The sequence below is a fragment of the Tachysurus vachellii genome, chromosome 5, assembly GCF_030014155.1.
Source record: "Tachysurus vachellii isolate PV-2020 chromosome 5, HZAU_Pvac_v1, whole genome shotgun sequence".
Classification (NCBI taxonomy): domain Eukaryota; kingdom Metazoa; phylum Chordata; class Actinopteri; order Siluriformes; family Bagridae; genus Tachysurus; species Tachysurus vachellii.
Window position 1 is genome coordinate 22,648,603 of NC_083464.1, and position 22,737 is coordinate 22,671,339.

The 22,737-nt window shown below is 37.8% G+C and overlaps 1 protein-coding gene across 3 annotated transcripts in view; it reads left to right on the forward strand.

The window, feature by feature from the left end:
• Nucleotides 1–22,737, forward strand: part of osbpl3b (oxysterol binding protein-like 3b) — a 57,195-nt gene that overhangs the window by 27,770 nt on the left and 6,688 nt on the right. For 2 of the 3 annotated variants that reach the window (XM_060870515.1, XM_060870516.1), the window contains 16 exons: nucleotides 1,726–1,842; nucleotides 2,549–2,602; nucleotides 3,458–3,571; nucleotides 5,809–5,973; nucleotides 6,720–6,831; nucleotides 7,089–7,192; nucleotides 8,499–8,591; nucleotides 9,352–9,511; nucleotides 10,574–10,704; nucleotides 16,543–16,650; nucleotides 18,112–18,249; nucleotides 18,997–19,090; nucleotides 19,271–19,512; nucleotides 21,656–21,793; nucleotides 21,904–21,967; nucleotides 22,062–22,140. In XM_060870515.1, the coding sequence (XP_060726498.1) occupies nucleotides 1,726–1,842; nucleotides 2,549–2,602; nucleotides 3,458–3,571; nucleotides 5,809–5,973; nucleotides 6,720–6,831; nucleotides 7,089–7,192; nucleotides 8,499–8,591; nucleotides 9,352–9,511; nucleotides 10,574–10,704; nucleotides 16,543–16,650; nucleotides 18,112–18,249; nucleotides 18,997–19,090; nucleotides 19,271–19,512; nucleotides 21,656–21,793; nucleotides 21,904–21,967; nucleotides 22,062–22,140 (1,913 nt within the window). The remainder of the gene's footprint in view (nucleotides 1–1,725; nucleotides 1,843–2,548; nucleotides 2,603–3,457; nucleotides 3,572–5,808; nucleotides 5,974–6,719; nucleotides 6,832–7,088; nucleotides 7,193–8,498; nucleotides 8,592–9,351; nucleotides 9,512–10,573; nucleotides 10,705–16,542; nucleotides 16,651–18,111; nucleotides 18,250–18,996; nucleotides 19,091–19,270; nucleotides 19,513–21,655; nucleotides 21,794–21,903; nucleotides 21,968–22,061; nucleotides 22,141–22,737) is intronic. The other variant, XM_060870517.1, reaches the window with a different exon arrangement.

The following is a 22,737-nucleotide window of genomic DNA, read 5'->3' on the forward strand; positions in this document are numbered from 1 at the left end:
TGGAAAAGCCTTAAATGGTTCTTGGTATCAGTGTTTACCATAAGCATTCATACTTTGCATTCTCATTGAATTGGACAGCCTCTGCAGCATCAAATTTTCTATGTAGTTGTGTGCATTTGTGAAAAAGTGGGTGTATGCCTCTATATACTTGAGGCTCCTGAATAAAGGTCTAGAATCTCTTAGCTCAAGCTTGAGCTGCATTTATAAAGCTCACTGCTCTAAACAGAAACATTTTTCACAGATCAGTTGACTGACATCATTCTCTTACGCAGGCTATATTCACAGAATGGAATATCTCATCCAGTTAGATAATGGCTATCACTGATGAATATGGAGGAATCCTGTTACTGTAGGTGAAAACTGATCCCAGAGATTTAACACAAAAGCAATTTAAAAAGGTATCCAGTGCCATTTAGTGTCATGAATGTGCTTTGGGCAAAAAAGATAAGAGCCATTAGCCCACAGTCTGGCAGATGGTTTGCATGTAAGTGCAATTGTAACTTATCTTATGAATGAAGTGGAAGAATATAAACTTCTCAATCTAGTGACAAAGAACCCAGTGATGATGATTAATGTAGTTAAGATCTATTTATTTCTGATATATTTCTGATCATTCATGCATTTGTTCTGTCATCTTCAGTAACTACTTTATTGTGTGGTCCTACATTGGTAATATTTCTTGGATAGGAAGCCAGTCCATCTCACAGCATCATTTAAGATTCAGTATTTTAATTTTTGTGTACACTTATATACAGTATACAACATGCAGTGTAAGGAAATCCCGGCCTACACCTCCTAGACTGTGCATATAAATGAAATAAATTTTAGAACTAAGTGTGGAAATAAGAAGAATTAATAGAATGTGTAGGGGCAATTTTCCACCCTCTGGCATATTTTAGGCTAGGTGGGAGGAAACTGGAGAAAACCCATGCATACATAGGAAAGGAAACAAAACACCACACAAACAATTAAGTAGGGTTGAACCAAGGTGAACCCCTTTTATAATACTTTAGATGATCCTTTAAAAGAAGCAAGTAAACCAAAACTTATCCCTGCATAGTGGAGAAAGTAGCTGACAATCACATGGTGCAGCCTTGGTGTTTCTTAGCTCCAAAAGACCATTGAATAAAAAGTGTATTGGGAAAGTCTGCAGCAGAATGTCATATGTTCAGGGTGTCTGTGATCAGAGTGATGCAACAGCATTGCCATCCAAAGCACAGGAGTAACACAAGAGCAGAATGCTTCAATTAGACAAAACGCACAACGCATTTTAAAATAAACAAAGTCCTGACATCATTTCCTTAGAGATGCTGCAGTGTGGTCTGAAATAGGTCAAGCAAGATGTTCTAAAAATATACACGAACTGAAAAATCTCTAGAAAAGAACTTGTCCAAAATCCTTCTTGAAACGCTGCAAAAATGTATTTTATTAAGATTAATGGCAATAAAGGTTACTGTAGTTTATATGCATTAAATAAACATTGAATTGTGGTAAGAACACGACTGGATTTCAAGATCACTTTATGCAGGTAATGAGGTATTAAATACAGCCATTTGTTATCTGTTTGTGGACATTTGGGATTTTCTAATATTTTTGCAGGATTATTATAAGCTGAAAGGTTCTTCATGAAAAGTTCATCTACAGTGAAGACATGCACTGAATGTTTATCAAGGCTGATTTCTTTGAGTGTTTTTGCATGTAATTATATGTTTTGTTTGTGTACAGGACAGCTGGGAGATCGTGGAGGGACTGCGAAGTGGTTTAGGGAACGTTCAGCAACCTGACAGACAGGAGGGCTTCATGCTGAAGAGGAGAAAATGGCCAATGAAAGGCTGGCACAAGGTCAGTGTGTGTTGTGTGCAAAATCCCCCTGTTCCATGTAGTGGTCACTTTCACTCTCTTCTCTTCATTAAATCAACAGCCCTTTGCACAGCAGGTTTCAACTGATTGCGCCAGTTGATGAGTGATTGTCTTGTGTACTGACATCACACACACATTCATCATCGTCATGACTGTGTCACTGCTGTTTCAGACACGTGTATATTGGATAAGTAGGTGTGTGATGCATTAGCTGAATACATACAGTAAGAAGAAGAATCTATACAGTATACAAAAGCAATCCTTTGCAATAGATAAACTTCACAGCACAGACTGTAAAATCCTGTTTGCATGCTTTGTCTGATTGGATTTGTGTAGGTGGATGGCAGGTGATAGTTTCAGAACTGGAAATCTTTGGTTGTTCAGTAGTTTGTTGTGGAAAAGCTGTTCTGAATAATTATAATTAGCTCAGCCTTGCAGGCTGTGTCAAACTCGAATATGGAGAATTTTGGTTTTTTTATCCACTGTTGCTAGGTAATCGTGTGATGAGGAATGCAGAAACACCAAGTGAACAAGGCAGAAAAACTAAAATAAGCTTTAAGCAATATAACACAAAATATATTATATAGAAAAACACTGAAAAACAAAAACACTGAAACCTTTCTGACCCCCGTATCCCTCTCTCTCTGTCTGTATCTCTCTCTCTCTTGCTTTCTCTCCTTCTGTACAGAGATATTTCTTATTGGATAAGGGAATTCTGAAGTATGCCAAATGCTCAGCGGATGTGAGTAGAAATAATATCCATCATTCATCTGTCAATTTACATATGCATCATCACCAGTAGCCTTTGCACATTCCCTGTCATTCCCCTGCTCTCTATTGTCTCCAGCAGGAGAGTTCCACTTCCTGTTGCTTTTGCCTTACAGACAGGGAGAAACTAGACTACTATCAAACTAGATTTGATAGTAGCCTTTATATTCATGCTAATAGAGAGTAGGTCTAGTAATTTAAGGGATACTCATTTTTTTTTATTCCCCAATGTCTATCTGCAGTGTGTCAGTGTTTACCACATACAGTACACATTTCTGAGTACTGAAAACATCACAAAACAACTTTTTAGAAGCTGTCAATAAATGTTTATTTGCAACGTAAACATAATTTAAATAACCACATTTCATGAATTTTTTGGTCAAATTTGTTAATAAAGCATTAAATCTGTTGAGTTTACATTACATAGTTGTGTATTTGAAATATTTATTAATGGAAGTTAGCAGGTTCCCTTAGGCCTTTATTATAAACGAGTTTCAAGTAAAATACTTTTTTTCTAAGCGCAGGAGAACGTGCCCAAATTCCTGTCTTTTGTAAATGAACATACTTCAGAGCCAGAGGATGAACATTATGTTGAAGAATGCTGGAGACCTCCATTAACACTTGTGTAGTCAAGCGTCAAAATGACCCACCTTCACTAAACCCGTAGAATTGCATTTACTTATAGATCACTCATTTTCTCTGCTGTTATAAATAGTTCCAGGTCGCATTCATTCCATAAACTCAGACTGCATTCTAACACAACAGAGTTTATTTTGTCAGACTGTTGTGCGGATTGATGGTTCATCCGATAATCCCGCTGTGTTTAAAGATCGAGAAGGGCAAGCTTCATGGCTGCATTGATGTGGGTTTGTCTGTCATGGCCATAAAAAAGAAGTCCAAGTGTATTGATCTGGATGCAGAGGAGAACATCTACCATCTAAAGGTAAACATCAATAAGATATCAGAGATTTAATGTGAAGAAAAGTAACAGTAAAACTTATTTTGCTTATTGTACCCATCTACACTGAAAAACAGCTCACTGAATTTACTTAATTCTGTTACATACATTGGTTCTTTGTGTATTGAGTATTCAATTCAATTCAAGTTTATTTGTATAGCGCTTTTTACAATTGACATTGTCTCAAAGTGGCTTTACAGAAAAACAGTGTTTACAGAGTATCATTAACACAGTCGGTTTTCACATATTCAGCCTGATTTGAACATCTGTTTTCTTAACCCCGAATAAAATCTCCTGATATGAAGTGCACCCGAGATGCCTGATGTATACAAATTTGAAAATGTTGATGTACAGAATATCTTCGAAATGACAGCATATTAAAGCTCTTGACTGACTTGCACAACAGCCAATATCGTTTCAGATACACCACAAATATATCATTCATTCATTCATTCATTCATTTTCTACCGCTTATCCGAACTACCTCGGGTCACGGGGAGCCTGTGCCTATCTCAGGCGTCATTGGGCATCAAGGAAGGATACACCCTGGACGGAGTTCCAACCCATCGCAGGGCACACACACTCTCATTCACTCACGCAATCACACACTACGGACAATTTTCCAGAGATGCCAATCAACCTACCATGCATGTCTTTGGACCGGGAACATGCAAACTCCACACACACAAGGCGGAGGCGGGAATCAAACCCTAACCCTGGAGGTGTGAGGCGAATGTGCTAACCACTAAGCTACCGTGCCCCCCTATAAATATATCAATATTTTATAAAATAAATGATATAAAAATATTTGTAATAATTTTTGATGAAGTATGTGAAATGAAAACCTTTTTAAAAAAAGATTTATTTCCATATCTGTGTTCATAGCACCACAAACAGCTCTGAAATTTGAAGCACTAAAATTGATTTTTAGCGATGTCCCTTTAATTTTAAACCTTTTATCTTGCCAATATAGATGTAAGGGAATTCCTAATATAAGGTGTAATATATATCTAATAAATAAAATATAGTGGTGTAAAAACGTTTTTGCCCCTTTCTGAGTTTTACACGTTTGTCACACTTTAATGTTTCAGATCATCAAACAAATTTAAATATTAGTCAAAGATAATACAAGTAAACACAACATGCAGTTTTTAAATGAAGGTTTTTTTATTAAGGGAAAACAAAATCCAAACCTACATGGCCCTGTGTGAAAAAGTACTTGCCCCCTAAACCTAATAACTGGTTGGTCCACCCTTAGCAGCAAGAACTGTAATCAGGCGTTTGCAATAACTTGCAATGAGTCTGTTACAGCACTGTGGAAGAATATTGGTCCACTCATCTTTGCAGAATTGTTGTAATTCAGCCACATTGGAGGATTTTCAAGCATGAACTGCCTTTTAAGGTCATACCACAGCATCTCACAGGTCCACACCATACCACAGGTCAGGACTTTGACTAGGCCACTCCAAAGTCTTCATTTTGTTTTTCTTTAGCCATTTAGAGGTGGACTTGCTGGTGTGTTTTGGATCACTATCCTTCTACAGAACCCTAGTTTGCTTCAGCTTGAGGTCACAAACAGATGGCCTCACATTGTACTTCAGGATTTTTTGGTAGACAGCAGAATTCATGGTTCCATTTATCACAGCATGTCTTCCAGGTCCTGAAGCAGCAAAACAGCCCCAGACCATCACACTAACACCACCCTATTTTACTGTTGGTATGATGTTCATTGTATGTAATGCAGTGTTACTTTTACGCCAGATGTATTGGGAGACCACCTTTTCACACAGGGCCATGTGGGTATTGATTTTATTTTCCCTTAATAATAAAAACCTTCATTTAAAAACTGCATGTTGTGTTTACTTGTGTTATCTTTGACTAATATTTAAATTTGTTTGATGATCTGAAACATTGAAGTTTGACAAATGAGCAAAAAAATCAAGAAGGGGGCAAACACTTTTTTCACACCACTTTATGTCTAAGGTATTATTTTGTCTAACATTCCCCATGTTGACTGATGGTAATCATACGAGATTTGATTTGTTTTAGCTGGAAACATCATCATATTATTGGCCCCATGTGAAGAAACATGCATTATATAATAAATGGCAAGGAAGTTTTTTTTTTATGTGCCAAGATAGAACATGTCCAGAAATTTTCTCAAGGCACAGATCTGAGAAATGTGTGTGGAGTTTTGGACTGTGGAGTCTCTGTGCTCACAGATCAAGTCTCAGGAGCTGTTTGATGAATGGGTCTGTAAGCTGCGTCACCACCGGCTGTACAGGCAGAATGAGATCGCCATGCTGCCCCCTGAGAAACCACTCTTCAGCCCTCACTTCCCTACCACCTCCTCGCCCAACTTTAGCGAGAGCCAAGCTGCCAGAAAGGTTAGATCTCAGGCACGGTTTGCATCTTAGCCATTATTCAGCTGTCTTAGCTGACATTTAGTGTAATTAAATCTATCACTGCTTTATTTCACTGTGATCTGTGCCTTCTGAAGTGTACATGAAGTTTTAAATAATTTAAGGAATAAAACATGACAGGACATTTTCTTATAAGAAAATAATCAAACGGTGTAGTGTTATGTGTCCTAACTCTGAAGTTCATTATCCAGATAATTTTCTTAGTCCCAAAACTGTTTTAATTCTCTTATACCACAGCAGTTACATTTGCCAACAATTACTTTTTTAATAAGTGACATATAATACTTTATATACAGTTACTGTTTATTTATATTCAGTTATATTTTTATATTATATTTTAACCATTAAACTTATTTTATACAGTATACAGTTTAATGGTTATATTTATCTGCAAAACAGGTTAGTTCTTGTTACCATTTAGGTTATTAGCATTAACTTTCTTTCTCTACCAAGCATCTTTTTTTTAAATTTTTTTTTGGAAGTTATAATATTATTATAAGGTAAAAAAAAAAACACGTGTTTGTCATGTTACTGAGAAACCACAAAAGCCTCCATCAAGAAAACCTCTATTACAGAAAATGTACACCTTCCTACCAATCAAGCTTTTGAGTCTATAGTTTACAGATTATCATGAATACTAGCTGTGACTTGATTTTAAAAATGCAGCAAATGTATACTTTTTATTTCTCTTTTTATTTTCTCTTTTTTAGCGTGCTTCTCTTGCCAAGCAGACTTCTCTGCACTCTCCGATCACCTTCACCAGTCAAGCTAAGGTGTTTGCCTGGCTGCAATACTCTGACGACATGGACAGATGTTCCAAAGGTGTGTATTTGTGTGTACACAGAACCACAGTTTACTAAAGATGACTCTGGCAATGCCATGCCTGTACACGTCTACTAATATTTTCTTGTTCTGTTCGTGTCTTTATGCCAAATGGACCCACCCGTAAACCCTTATTTCTCTCTCTCTCTCTCTCTCTCTCTCTCTCTCTCTCTCTCTCTCTCTCTCTCTCTCTCTCTCTCTCCCTCTCACTCTTTCTCTCTCCCACTCTCTCTCTCTCTCTCTCTCTCACACCACAGAGCTGTCTGAGTGTGAGTCTCAGTTGCTAGATCTGAATCACCTGCTTAGGAGTATGGAGGTTCTCCACCGCACCTATTCAGCACCTGCTATCAATGCCCTGCAGGTCTTAATACTTTTCATTCCACAACACCACTGAGGCTGCTTTTCATAACTCTTGTATGTGCAAATCAGACACACTAGGATGAGAAATATCTGCTGGAACTTCACAGTTAATAAACAGTGTCCATAATGGGAAATAGTCATTCATTCATTCATTCATCTTCTACCGCTTATCCGAACTACCTCGGGTCACTGGGAGCCTGTGCCTATCTCAGGGTGCCTATCGGGCATCGAGGCAGGATACACCCGGGACGGAGTGCCAACCCATCGCAGGGCACACACACACACTCTCATTCACTCACACAATCACACACTACGGACAATTTTCCAGAGATGCCAATCAACCTACCATGCATGTCTTTGGACCGGGGGAGGAAACCGGAGTACCCGGAGGTAACCCCCGAGGCACGGGGAGAACATGCAAACTCCACACACACAAGGTGGAGTCGGGAATCGAACCCACAACCCTGGAGGTGTGAGGCGAACATGCTAACCACTAAGCCACCGTGCCTCCGGAAATAGTCATACTAATCAAAAATATTATTTTGAATGAAATAGCAGATTAAAAAAGATTTTTTTGTCAGTCCCACAGTCACATGTGAGAGTGAGATCCAGTGAAGGTTACAGTAGCGCAAGTGATTCTAAGCAGAGGTACTGATTACCTAAATAACTATGGCAATGAAAGCTGAAATACAGATGATATTCCACACTCAAGTAGAAAAGTTTTACAGTTTAGTTACTGATTGTACTGATTTGTGTCCCTTTTACCAAGGAACCAAGGAACATACACAAAACTTTAGCTAAGGCTGAATAAATGTTAGATATTTATACTCACTGATGCTAAAACGTCTGTTAAAAAAACCTGTTGACAAATATATGACAAATGATGTATATGGAAATGTACCACATCTAGGACTAGAACAATGTTTTTATATTAGCAGATAAGCAGGAATGTAGGTGTGAATTCTGTGAGACCTGATTTTTAGTCACTATTAGTCAAACATTAACATGCTAACAATTTCTCATGCATTCTAGATAAGCATTTGAAAATCAAACTCTACATTTCCTCTCTTTTTATACAGCTCTATATTAGTACTTACAGTATGCTTAAATGTCTCTGAATGCCAAATTCAAATAGTTGACTAAAAAACAGATGAATCTCCTCATATCTCCTAAATAGTGTTTGCTCCTATGATTTTGGAAGCATCTATTTAAACATACACTGCTATCAAAAAAGAATTTTGCCCATTTAGTCTAATAACCATAGAAACACTTCCTGTAAATTTAAAATATTTTTTTTCTACTTGCAGGCATATACATATGACAGCCCAAAAAAAGAAAAAAGACATCCCAGGAAATGGCGTTCCAAACATTACAGCAAGGACAACAAAACAACGCTGCAGGTTTTGTGCTTTTCTATCTCAATCTGTAGCAGATTAAAGAAAAACACTGACCTGAAACATGTTAAAGGTGTCTATATTGAAATATATGTACAAATATTTAGAGACTTTAGAGAAGTTTTTTGTAGATTTTGTTTCCTTTAGCCTATTTTGTAATATGAACCTTATATATGAACCTTATTAGCCTGGTAACATCTTGATGCATTTTAGCTTTGCTTGTCTAGCATTGTTTGCCTTCAACATCTTCAACATCAGCACTGATACTTACACTTTGAATAGCCATTTCATTAGAAATAGCCATTTCATTAGAAAAACCTGTAGAAACAGGTTGCATGTTGCAAACACAAACAGGTTGCAAACACAAACAGGGGCTTAATATAAGTAAATGAAATGGCTATTCAAAGTGTAAGTATCAGTGCTGATGTTGAACACTTTTTACCAGTATACTGACGTTACATTCCACCAACGGAATGGAGATTGTGGACACTTTTATTTAGTATAAACAAATGAATTATTTATAGTTTATTAAGGACGCTGTTGGCTTTCAGTGTGAGGGGATTTTGCAGAAGATTTTCAGAAGATACCTTCCAATTTTAGATGCTTATGATTATGGGACATCTTGGAGATATATATATTTGTTTGGAAAAAAAAGCTTTTCTAAGGATTTTCCCCAAGTAGGCTAGGTCTTATCTAGTCATTTACTCAAGTCTTTGACACAACTTTCACTTGAAGATATGGGTCATTTTTTTCTATCCTCTCACAGGTCCCCAGCTGTATCTCCTCAGGTTCCGTGCGTCTTCACGCCTCTAATCCCAACCTCTCCTCTGCCGATCTGGCCATTGAGAAAAACTATCCAGAGCCTCTTGAACTGTCTGTAGATGTGTCCAAACTGCAAGAAGATTTCTGCCGTGTGGCCAACAGTTGTAAGTGCTGCAGTTAAAAAATATTTCTATTATTACAAAGCATCATGGCAGTGTAGGTTTTTCTATAAAACTATAACAATGTATTCGGAGTACACAGTCTACTCCATTCAGGGACGTGTTCCACACTGTGTAATGTGCAACAGCTGCTAATTGCAAATACACTGTCACAGTTTTCTGTCTGATAAACCCTGGGTCTCCTCCACTCTCATGTGACAGCTCGTGTACAACACTCCATCGTGAGCAGCAAAGCAGCAGATGCCTGCTGTGTTTACAGTTTTGAGGCTTTTCTTCTTCACTCTGAGCTTTCAGAAAACTGCTGTTGAAAGATGAAATGCATTTGCATAGACATTTTTTGTATTATTCACTGTCTATTACTTCAAGACTGCTGCTAAAAAGCATGGCCTATAAATGCAGCTGTATATGGATAATTTTTGTGTAAGTTTAGGCTGCAGAAAAAATAAACTTTCTCATTAGTATAGCTTTGTACAGGTACAGACCTGAAAGTCTGAAGCACTTCATGCTGATGGATTTTTTTTTTCTGGAAACTCAGAAAACACAAGCAGATGTTTCTGAGTGGTAATCAAAGCTTATGACCTTCACAGAGAGATGTTTGTCCAGGCTGCAATATCACACAGTCATACTGTAGGTCAGAGGTCTATAGGTCTAAGTTCCTAACTCGAGTATCATTGTTTATTGGTATCTAATGCAATCAAATAATTTAGGAGGACATATATAATTAACATATACGAACCCTTTAATAATAAGGTTTTCTCTGACAATTCTGATATATCAAGATAGTGACCCATAAAGATTTGGCATATGTAAAGCAAATGCAATTTTCTATACTTATCGTGTACATATTTATAATCGCCTCTTTTTTGCTCAAAAATGAAAAAAACAGATAGAGCTGTACATGGTCTCGTGATTCTTGTAAAAATTGTGCAGATTCAGTGCACAATTTTATAGACGACAAGGAGGTTGACTTTGTATGTGAGTGTTAACTTGGCAAATTATACACATTCTGTTATGTACAAAGATTGTTAAATATGATTTTGTTTTTAGTGCACACTAACCTGAAGTCGGCTCTGGGCTCCCTGATGTCCGAGAAAGACAAACTGAGGCAGATGATGGAGCAGGAAACATGTACAGCTCCTTCTGCACAGCTCCTGGGCCTGAAGAGTGCACTGGCTTCTGTAAGCCTGCTTCTCACACACACATACACACAAACACACACAGTTTTTTTGCACTGTCTACTATGCATGTGCTTTTTAACACCCTGCTGCTACCTGTATAATGCTTTAACCCAACTGATGCCTTTTATGGTGTTACCTTTCTGGGGAAATTAACAATGCTATATAATGACTGCCAAATGTCATATGATCTAATACTTTACAGCAGGGGTCACCAACCTTTTTAAGACTGAGAGCTACTTCAAGGGAACTGAGTAGTACGAAGGGCTACCTGTTTGATACAGACTTCCTCAATAGCAAAATTGCACAGATCACTTTTTAATAATAATAATAATAATAATAATAATATGGTGAAGGGACTGCTCACATGTCAATGTTAATTATTCCCCACAATTATTAACAATGATTTATACAACAATGACGGTAGGAATATTTAAACATGCAACATTTATTTATGTTTATCTGTTCCAACATTTGAAAGTCAGGAAGAAATGTCAAGGAAATCATTAATCATGTCACAACAAGTTATCTAGTCTTTTTTGAACAATTTTTCACATTTCTGTGCACCATTTTTAGTTTAATATTATGGTGTTTTCAATGAAGACATGTTATCTCTTCTTTGTCTGTAAATGTCTGTTAGTGGGAAGCCTGGCACTGCATTCTGCTCACCAGTGTACTGTAATCTGGTGAATAATTTGACACTGCAAGTCTGAGTGAGTCTTGTAAATGTGCATCAGTAAGGCGTGTTCTGTGTTAGTTATTGATAAAGTTCATGTTAGAAAAGGCTGATTCACAGAGATAGGTTGAATCAAAAAAGGCAGGCAACTTTCATAGCTGCTGTGCATACACCACTGTACTTTTCTGTGTCCACAAGGCACAAAAAGTTTGATGCAGACTGATGGGCTTTGAGGTGAAGGTCATTTTGCAACGTTAGGATCTTTACCTGTCCAGCATCCAAGTTGGACAGAGCACTTAGTTGCTCAGCAGTGCATGTCATGTCCACTTGCATGAAAGGATTTTTAATGTCTTTTTCTGTCCTTAATGCGCTGCCAGGTGGGTAGTTAACATTGAAACTTTCGTGACACGTACTGAAGTGTCTTGCCACATTGTGCCGCTTTGCAGTCGCAACAGTCGTCCCGCAAATGAGACACACACACTTTTCTTTGACTGGCGTAAAAAAGAACACTTCCTCCCAAACACCGTTAAAATGGTATGTTTTCTGTCGCTTTTCTGCCATGTTTTTGGGGGTAAATCACAACTGACTCCTCATTGTTGCTGCACCGCTTCCTTGTGTCAGGAGTCGGACGTGACGTGCGCGCAATATTGACATTTGACTTCAGAAAAGGCCAGAGTTTGTTATATACATAAAACATTTTTGTTTACATTTTTTTTTAATTAAATAAAATGAAATTAAATATAGTCATTTTAAAATCTACATTAAGGCAAGCATTTTTTATTCAAAAACTACAGCAAGAAAATTTTTTTAGACGGAACTATATTTTGACCAGTGCTATTTTTAGAACATGCCTTAAGGCGCCTTAAGTGCTCCTTGAGGGCGACCAGTTGCCCGTGGGCACCGCGTTGGTGACCCCTGCTTTACAGCATATATTTACTAAATTGCTGAGCTTGTTGAGCAACTAGAGCAATTTTTTCTCAAAACTTTTGTTCAAACATCAAACAAACCACCTCAAATTGACATGGAATATCCCAAGCTTTGACCAACTTGCATTTTTTAAACCAGGTTTATAATTTCGCACTATTATAACAATTAAACATTTAACCATTGGAGATTGTGAATAGAGGCAGGATGAAAGAGCAGACAAAGCTTTTATTTGTCATATGTACATATTACAGCACATAGAATTTATTTTCTTTACATAGCACAGCGTGTTAAAAAGTTGGGCCAAAAACAAAAACTAAATCTAGTAATGATCACCAAATTTCCATACACTGGTCAAACACTGAGGTAACATAAACTAAGAATAATCTATAATCCTAACCATAAAACAAACATGGAGCAAAGCTTGAAAGTAATAGAAATAGAAAGCAAGAGTTAGAAATGGCAGCGGGCACGGTGGCTTAGTGGTTAGCCTCACACCTCCAGGGTCGGGGTTCGATTCCCGCCTCCGCCTTGTGTGTGTGGAGTTTGCATGTTCTCCCCGTGCCTCGGGGGTTTCCTCTGGGTACTCCGGTTTCCTCCCCCGGTCCAAAGACATGCATGGTAGGTTGATTGGCATCTCTGGAAAATTGTCCGTAGTGTGTGATTGCGTGAGTGAATGAGGGTGTGTGTGTGCCCTGCGATGGGTTGGCACTCCGTCCAGGGTGTATCCTGCCTTGATGCCCGATGGCGCCTGAGATAGGCACAGGTTCCCTGTAAAACGAGATAGTTCAGATAAGCGGTAGAAAATGAGTGAGTGAGTGAGTTAGAAATGCAGATGAAATTATTCAGGGTTGGCAAAAAAAGACACTGGAGGGTATAAGTAGGCAAACTAAGGAGGAAAAAAAAACAAAACAGCTAGAGACAATAAGTTGACATGCGTATAAAGACAAAGGGGTAGAGACAAATAAGCTTTCAGAGTTTCAGGGTTTTAATGCCAAAAGTACTAATTATTGAAAATGAACAAAGCTGAGCTGGTCCAAGTAGCAATTGTTGAACACAGCAGATCCATATGTACATTTTTAAAACATTTATCTTTATTTTTTTCAAAATGATCTAGTCATCTTCAGCTGACACCCTCCCTTATCCCACTTGCGTTACAGTTTCCCTCTCATACCATGTTCTAAAACGTGTTTACACATGTCCATTTTAGCCTTAACCTAAGTACATAAACAATAGTGAAGCGACTGAAACACACCTTTCTAAAATATTCTATACTCTTCTAACTAGACAAGGAATATAAAACCAAAGTGTACTGATGGGATTTGTGACAATCTTTTGTTAGTAATGTACAACATAAGTGACTAAAAAGCAAAGCAACATTTCTTGCACTGACATTTTATTCTAGTGGAAAGGGTGACCTTGACACAGTTTCTCCAAACTTCAGAAAGTGTGTTTCAAGGCACATGCCTTATTTCCTCTGTCATTTCCAGCATGTATGGAATAAAACAGAACAGAGCATAGGTAGATAAACACGGTAATTTGTCTATTTTTATGCTGAATTGTTACACTACTGCAGCATTTCAAGATAGAAAATAGACTAAAATACCAAAAAAAGATTGCGAGTTTCTGCCACAACCCAGTTTATAAGTTAAGTGACTCCATATGGACTCGTAAAAAAGCCCTTGTTTGGGAATCCTGAAGTATTGTTGCTCAGTGACTGACTTCTTGTAAAAAAAAAAAAAACATCTGTACACTAAATCTACTCTAAAGTGCAGGTCAAAAACACTAAATTTCAAGAAATATACCAAGAAACAATATCTTTTTTTTTTGTCAATTTGAGTTGATCATTCCCACATACAGTCATTTTGGAATATTTGGAACTTGGAAATTCTGCTTACGATTTGGAAATGAGTTATATCTATGACTAAACACAACCATGAGCATTTTTTTCCTGGCACAAAAAGCCAAAATGCTGCATTGAAGTGTTTGTTTTGTTATGATGCTGTTACTGAATACGATAGGGAATTTTAAACCTCACGTTACTCTGTTACAAGCCCCTGTTTCTCAGTTGTGTATAACATCATTTCACACACTGATGAGTCAGAGCTTTCAGAAAATTCATAAAATCTCAGCTGCTAATTATGACTTTGGCAAATACACTTTTTTGAATGCTTTTTAGATCATAATTACTGTAATTCTGACATGACACGAATGCACTATTAAAACAGGCTTGTGTCTACACTATGCTATTTTGTACTCATACTCTGTTGTGAAAAGTTTTTTTGACATATCTCACTGTCTTTAATAAGGCTACAAGAGACTCCTCTTGTTAATTAGTAAAGAATAATGTGTAATTGTACATCACTAAATGTACACTTGAGGAGCACTATATTAGAAATACTAGACCAAACAGCCCTTAAATTCTTCATGACATGGATTTCAAAAGATTTCGGAAACATTCCTTTGAGATACTGGTCCATGTGGACGTGATTGCATGAAATAATTTCTACAAGTGGACTTTAATGCTGTGAATCTTCCAGTCTTTCTCATCCCAAAGAAGTTCTTCTGGATTCAGATCCAGTGACTGGGAAGATCAATGAAGATCACTGAATGTCATACTCATGAAAGCAGTTTGAGATGACTTTTGCTCTGAGACATAGTGTGAGAAATTGACCCAAAGTGTGCCAAGAAAACATTCCCCAGACCATTACAGTACATATGGACTCTTGACACAAGGCAGGTTTGGTCCATGAATTCATGTTGTTGGTGGCAAGTTCTGACCCTACCATCTGTGCGCCTCAGCACCACTCACTCTCTCACTCACTCATTTTCTACCGCTTATCCGAGCCTCAGCACCAATCAAGATTCATCAGACCAGGCTAAATTTTTCTAGCCTTCAACTGCCTTTTGTTTGTGGGTGACAGAAGTGTGACCCCAGTGTGAGCTCCTGCTGTTGTAGTTCATTTTCCTCAAGGTTCAACTTTTCTGCTCACCACAATTGTACAGATTGTTCAGCTGAATAACTGTAGCAATTCTGTCAGCTCGAACAGGTCTGGCCATTCTGCTTCGGTCTCTCTCATCAACATGGTCAAGTTGTTTCCTTCTCAAGGAAACACAAGGTGTTTCCTTCTCAAAAATTGCTACTCACTGGATGTTTTTTCTGCATTGCGATTAATTGTGATTAAAATCTAGAGAACGTTATGTGTAAAAATCCAAGTAGATCAGAATTATAGAAATGATCAGACTAGCCTTCTATCACCAACAATCATGCCACAGTCAAAATCATGACATGAGATGACTTTTTCCCATTTTGATGGTCGGTGTGAACATTACCTGATGCTGCTGGCCCAGATCTACATGATTGTATTTATCACACTGTTGCCAAATAATAATAATAATAATAATAATATTATAATAACACAAATAATTAGCTGATTAGATAATTGCAGGAAGGTACAGATGTACAGGTTTTCCAAGTGCTCCATGAGTGAACATGCTGGTGCTTTTTTAAGCATAACATTCATACTACTGACTGAGGAGTTTCCTGTAGTTTATCACAATCATTGACAACGTTGGTTTGATTTTTAAATTGCATGTAATAAGAATAAGTAGGGTTTCCTCCACTGGAGGACTATGTGCTTTGTGGTTGCTTAGTAACATAACAAGCTCAAGATTATTTTTTTTTGTCAATAAATTTGAGAGTGAAATAAGGAGAGGTTGGTGAGAAAAATACTGTTTATTGTGGCTGTAAGTGATAGCACAACCTATGATACTTTGGTTAATTAAAACAAATATGATTCTTAGCAAATTGGAAAAAACAGTTAAGGACATTCCGTTTCTGATGACAGTCCCATTATATTCCTTACTCATCAATGTTCTCTTACTAGTTTACATCCAAAGCCCTTTAATACCTGATTAAAAACAGTGGGATGCATTGAAAACTGAGACAACAGACACTTCATAATCCGGATTGTGGAAAATGGAAACCGTTCAGTAGGAAAATATTTAGCAAACACAATTGGGAAAAATAGCACAATACAAACGTGATTTGGCAAAAGTCAAACTGATCATATTTTTTATATACATTGTATTAATAAGAACACATCCAACACATGACATTTCAGAGCAGAAATGATTATAAGTGTGTTCTGATCCAGATGATTAGAGAATCTTTAGACAGTGTGTGTGTATCTGTGTTTATGCATGCCTATGCTTGTGGTGCTTGCTGTTTGCTTTTGCAGGCTTTAACGCAGAATTCTGATCTGAGAGAGCGCCTCTGCAAGATACACATAGAGTCGCATATCTCTGAGCCTGCCATCCTTAAAAACTTCAGCACTGGCTCGCTGCAGGTGGGTGTAAGGAATACACCACCACCAGCAGCACCCTCTTATTGTCCAAACACCAGCATCATCCTCAGGTTCCACAAAGAGATAATGGCAAGGGTTAATCCATTTCATAGATGAAACACACAGCAGAGTTGAATAAATAATTCTGCTGCTCCCAGCTATTGTGTACAAACATGCTTAGAAACATTTCTGTGATTCATCAGGAAAGATTGTAGAAGTGTACCATGTAGAAGTGTAGTAATTTACTGTTAATTGAAAACTTGGAAGGAATGTTTAAAAAGCCTAATCTTAATTAGTTCTCATGGTAGGAATATAATGTTTGTAGTTTAAAACAGGCTTTGACACAGTTTAATATGATTTTGATGTTACAGATAAAATGAATTATTTGGCCAAAAGACAACGAGGTTTGCCCATTGTCAGACATATTTTATTTAAAAATCAGCGTTGTTCCCAAAGCCATCAATAGGACGTGAGACTCACAGGGCAGCAACAAATGCGTAAACTGTTACTAATAATCATATTGCACAGATAAAATATTACCTTAATAATAACCTAAATAACCTTAAGCTCACTTTGAAGAATGTCTTTGTTTATGCAAGCCCATTTTCTGCATGAGCTCAGATCACAGTGATTTATGACAGGAAAGGAACATAGTCTGTCCTTAGATGATCGTTATTGTATAATCTAAAATGAAGCAAACACATTATCACACTTTTTTTAGAAGTTATATTTATTAGGGATCATCTTGTACAGTGTCAGATGTAATCATTTTGAAAGACCACACAGTAGTGGTACCATGTTAAAAGCATGTTTAAATGAAAATGTGGAAAGTTTTACAAACTCAATATTCAATGTTCAATATTCAATATACAGTGTTTTTAGAAGGGGCTGGTGCTTCTAAAGGAACTGTCAATTCTAGATATTACAGCATTTATAGGTTCAACTTTCAAGATAAGAACATAGCATTCATATCTTAAGTGAGACAAAAGTTCATATTACATGATAACAATAATAAAATTAACTTTATGCTTTCACTCACTTTACTTCGCAATAAGACAAGTTGTAAGTTGTTGCTAGTTAAGGAAATTCCTTGACAACACATACTCAGTCAAACTCCCGCACATGCAAAACAAATCAATGTTGTTGGTATTTCCTGTGGTTTACTCTGTCAACAGTGCTTTTGAATTAATGCCTTCCTTCTGCACTAATTAACATGGCTTGTGGTACGAGCTTATAGCTTTCTTTCCTGTTGAGAATTAGAACCCACAATGTGCTTGCATTGATACAAGTTGGGTTTCTTCTGTAAAAAAAAAAAATTGGGAGCAAGTAGTATCTGGTGACTAATTTTGCTAGGATCCATAGTACCCCTTTCTTCAATGTCATTAAAATGCCTCAAATGATTTAAAATGGACATACAAGCCATGTATGTTTGCAATTCCTCAGAGCTATGACTTGCCCTTACAGAAACAGGAATCCTCAGACTGTTCCCGTCACCTCGTCCACCAGGCGTCCAATGAGAGCCGAGCATCCATTACAGAGTCTCTGTCTGAGTTCTTTGACGCTCAAGAAGTTTTGCTTTCCGCAAGCTCTTCTGAGAATGAGGTAAGGATTTGTAAAAGGACCACACTGTAAATGCTAGGCCATTTTATTTAGAACTTACAGTACCTCAATGTTGTGATCATTGTATAAAGCTTTTTTTACACTTTTTTTTACAGCATTGATGTTTTTTCCTGGAATATTACTTTTCCCTCCTTCACTTTTCTCCTCCCTGATGAGGATGTGTGATTCATATCCTGGGAGTAGGATGTTTCTAGTTTGCTCTTAAGTGGGGTTTGATGCTAAGGCCAGCGTTATGTTGTATGATGCACTATAGACCCTTATTTTGGCTCTCTCACGCTTCTCCTTCACTCGTTTTCATTTTTGCTTTGGGCAGACCTGTCCAAACAGCTCCAGTAGCAGAAGTAATGTGAAAATAGAGCTAATTGCTCGCTTCTAAAAATACCTCTCAAAGAGCCAAGTGAAAATTTGTTCCCATCTCATGAGAGTTCTCTCTCTCTCTCTCTCTCTCTCTCTCTCTCTCTCTTTATCTCGATCTTGCTCTAGCTCTCTCTGTAGCCTCTACTCCTACTCTCAAATTCAATCATCCAAACATTCTGTGCACATTTAACTGAGACTTCCACCATTAATGGTGGGTGGTAAGAGGAGCAGAGAGATCAGTGCTCCCCAGGCATTTGAGTAACCTGCTGCGTGCAGGAGGTGTTAATCTGACAAGACGGCGGAAGTGACGTAATAATGATCTTTCTCTCTCTCTCTCTCTCTCTCTCTCTCTCTCTCTCTCTCTCACATTAGCCTTCAGAAGATGACTCATACATCAGCGATATCAGTGATAATATCTCCATGGACAACTTCAACCATGAGGTCCAGAACGAGAGACTTGAATCAGGTGACTCAGGCATTTCACTTGATTTGCTTCTTGTTCTTTCAGTCAGTTAAGATGACAAAACAAGCACAGAGAGTGATGTTAATTATAGTGTGTACTTCTTTCACACCCCAAACCAATTTCAACAACATTCTGATTCTCCATGAATTGTCTCCCTCATCCAATATATCCATTTGATTCTAGATTGTGTAGAGAACGGCGTTCAGGGGAAGCGCCGTTCTTTGCTCCCCTCTCCGAGTCCCAACACCAGCAATATCAGTCTGTGGAACATCCTGAGGAATAACATTGGAAAGGACCTGTCCAAGGTGGCTATGCCAGTGCAGCTGAACGAGCCACTCAACACCCTGCAGAGGCTGTGTGAGGAGCTAGAGTACAGCGAGCTGCTCGACCGAGCCGCACACACACAGGACCCGTTTGAACGCATGGTATCCATCAGGACGTAGAAACACACGCATATACATGTGTATGACATGGTTAATAAATAAGACGTGTATTCATAAATCATGAATAATGTCAAGTAATGTAAAGCATCTAGAACTAGATTTTTATTAATTTTACTAATGAACACAAGTGTCAATGGGACTGAATTGATGGTGTCTTGTATATCTTTAAAACTGGTTTACTCTACAAAAAATTCAACTACAAATTTCAACCACAAGCTTTACCCAAAAAAGGAATAAAAGTGGGTGTATGGGTGCTAGTGTCAGAAAATAATCAACAACATGGTGGTATGATTCTCTAACAAGAATTAATTAAAATTACATACTACACATGGTGCACTTACACTATGCACTCAAATTTATAAACATTTTTTACTATCTGTAAAACTGTTCGTTTCATCCAAATGAAGTCAAACGCTTATGAAAAACGCCTATAGCTGAATGAAGTCCATTTTTAAAATGTTGATCAATAAATTACACAACAATGATTTTTTTTATCTGTCGTCAGTGCCGGAAAGTCCCAACAAGTTGTGACCATTGTTTGCGTGAAGTGTCCAATTTTCTACACTTCCTTTTTTTTTACGTTAAAAAAGTTCATCATCCACTTTTCAGTGTGAACACACTACCTACTATTTATACTTCAAAATGTCCTTAATAGTCATAAATATGTGACTGGGGAGGCACCTAATGCCTTTTCTGAAGTGAATTATTTTCCAATTGTAGCACATCTTATTGTGATTCATTCCTCCTTCCTTCCACCAATCTGAAACTCAAACTAAACGTCACTATAATATAAGCTTTTAGAATGATCCACTTTGAATGCTTAACTTCTGTTACTGCAGTGACGGTAATATAGTCTGATATTTGAATCTTCTGTTTTCATGCATTTTGTGTGTGATTTCTTTACTTTCTTTTGTCCTCAAAAAAGGATTGAATTTCCAAATAGCATATTTATATCATCTTTCCAAGGAGTACTAAATTGGATCATCTTCCTATTACAGACAGAATATTACTTCTTCTGTCACATTTTTAATCAGATGTCTGATGTCCCGTTAGCTGATCACTTTTACCATTACTGGAGCTATTGTCTTTTAAAGGCCTAATCTAAGCTCATCTTACATCTGATGGCCATTGCCCAGGACTGTTTTACTACCATGATAGAGTGATGCCTTCTGCGGGTAAAGTGAGCTTTGGCCAGATTCACTTTGGCAGATCTACAAACATTCAGACAGATAATGGGAGTGAAGCTTGCTGTGTTTCCAGTAATATTTATTGTAAAGATTTTAGTGTCTGGGTTTCTATAGGAGGCTCATTTAATGTTACCCTGTATATATGGGTTCACAAATGCAAAGCTTTATCCCACCAAATTCGTGACTTGCATTAAGCGGTCCACAAAGTTCTCTGGTCACTGCTCTATGTTCACTGGGTGGACCTGAGTGACATGGGTCTCCTTAACTGTACCAGTGCTCCATTAGAGGAGCTTTTAAACTGGCCGCAGTCAGCCACTCTCTGTGTGATAGTACTTCCAGTATTCATTACGGAGCAGAGGGAGAGGCAGTGGTGGACAGTAATGGGTTGATGGAGATCTGAATTGTCTCTCAGCTTTGAGAACTGTTGATGGTTTTATAATGACCTTTGTAGCCAGAGTGATCATGTTTTGCTTCCTCACTTGTCCACACTTTAGTATACTGCTTTCATGTAATTGTTAAAATTCCATCCAATATTTATATTCCTGTCACTAAGTGGTAGAGGAATTATGCTTTTGGGATGTCTGTCTGTTTGAGTTATTTGATAGCACAATAGCTCCAGAGCAATGTTGTGGGATTTATTTGTTATTATTATTGGGACAAGTAGATGGGCTGATAAAATTTTGGAATCAATCCAGACAGGGTCGAGGACACAGCAAGGTCAAAAATTGTATTTTTTTTTTCTTCAAATAGCTTCCTTCCTGTTTGAAGTATTTTTTTTTTTCGTCAGGCATACATATTAGTGCTGATGGCATTACCATTTAGGCAGATAGTTTAGTGTAGTAATGGTGCTCTGTGGTACCTGATGTATTTGTACCCATTTTGTATAAACCTGGATGGACAAGGATTGGTGTCACAGCTAATGTTGTGTGCCTGTGTAGGTGTACATTGCAACGTTTGCGGTATCAGGCTATGCCTCCAGTTACTACAGAGCAGGAGGGAAACCTTTCAACCCAGTGCTGGGAGAGACATACGAGTGCGACCGGCCAGATAAAGGATTCCGCTTTACAGCAGAGCAAGTATGACTATGTTCAGGCTAATTATATACATGGTTTGTTTACATTGTACACATTAACTTACAGTATTTCAGTCTAGGGTCTGTGACCTCCTTGTGTTTTTCTATCTTTAGGTAAGCCATCACCCCCCAATATCTGCATGCCATGCTGAGTCGAAAAACTTCATCTTCTGGCAAGGTACAATCAGTCATCAGTAGATATGTTAAGGGTTAAAGATGGCTTTGTGGGAAGTGCTCTCAAAATGACCCTGATGTTTGTGTGACGCATTCAGATGTGAGGTGGAAAAACAAGTTCTGGGGGAAGTCCATGGAGATTGTTCCGGTCGGCACCACTCATGTGGTGCTCCCTGGGTAAGTGTGATTTTGTCAAGCCTTAATGTCATGTGTCATGCAGTTTTCTCTCTGTTTGATCCTCACTGAGTACCTTTTTACATGCTTCTCTATGTGCACCTACACACAGGTTGATTAACTGTTAGGGCTGTCAACAATGTTTATTTTATGAATCACTATACAATAAAAATACAATAAAAACACACCTCATATTTTACACCACAATCTGTAGTGTAGATGCATCCAAATATTCTTTCTACAGTACTGTACAGTAGGTGAAAGCAGTAAACGCATAAGCGCAGTCAGTAGTGAAAGCATAAGCAGTAGGCTGAGACTGCAGCATGGAAACAATGCACACCATCATGTAGGTCAATGGGTCTGGCATAGGAATGTATGGCATTTCGTACAACAAACATACTAATCAATATGTTCTGTATGTACATCCCAAAAGAAGGACAATGAACTGTATGCAGGAAGTGCTGTCACAGTACATGTTTTTGTATGCACAGAAATGTCTTATTTTTTATTCAGGAAATAAGCTAAGAAACCAAAAAAAGTCATATAAATGTCAGTGTAGAGTGCCCTCTGCTGTTCTGGGTGGGAATTGCCTGGGCAAAA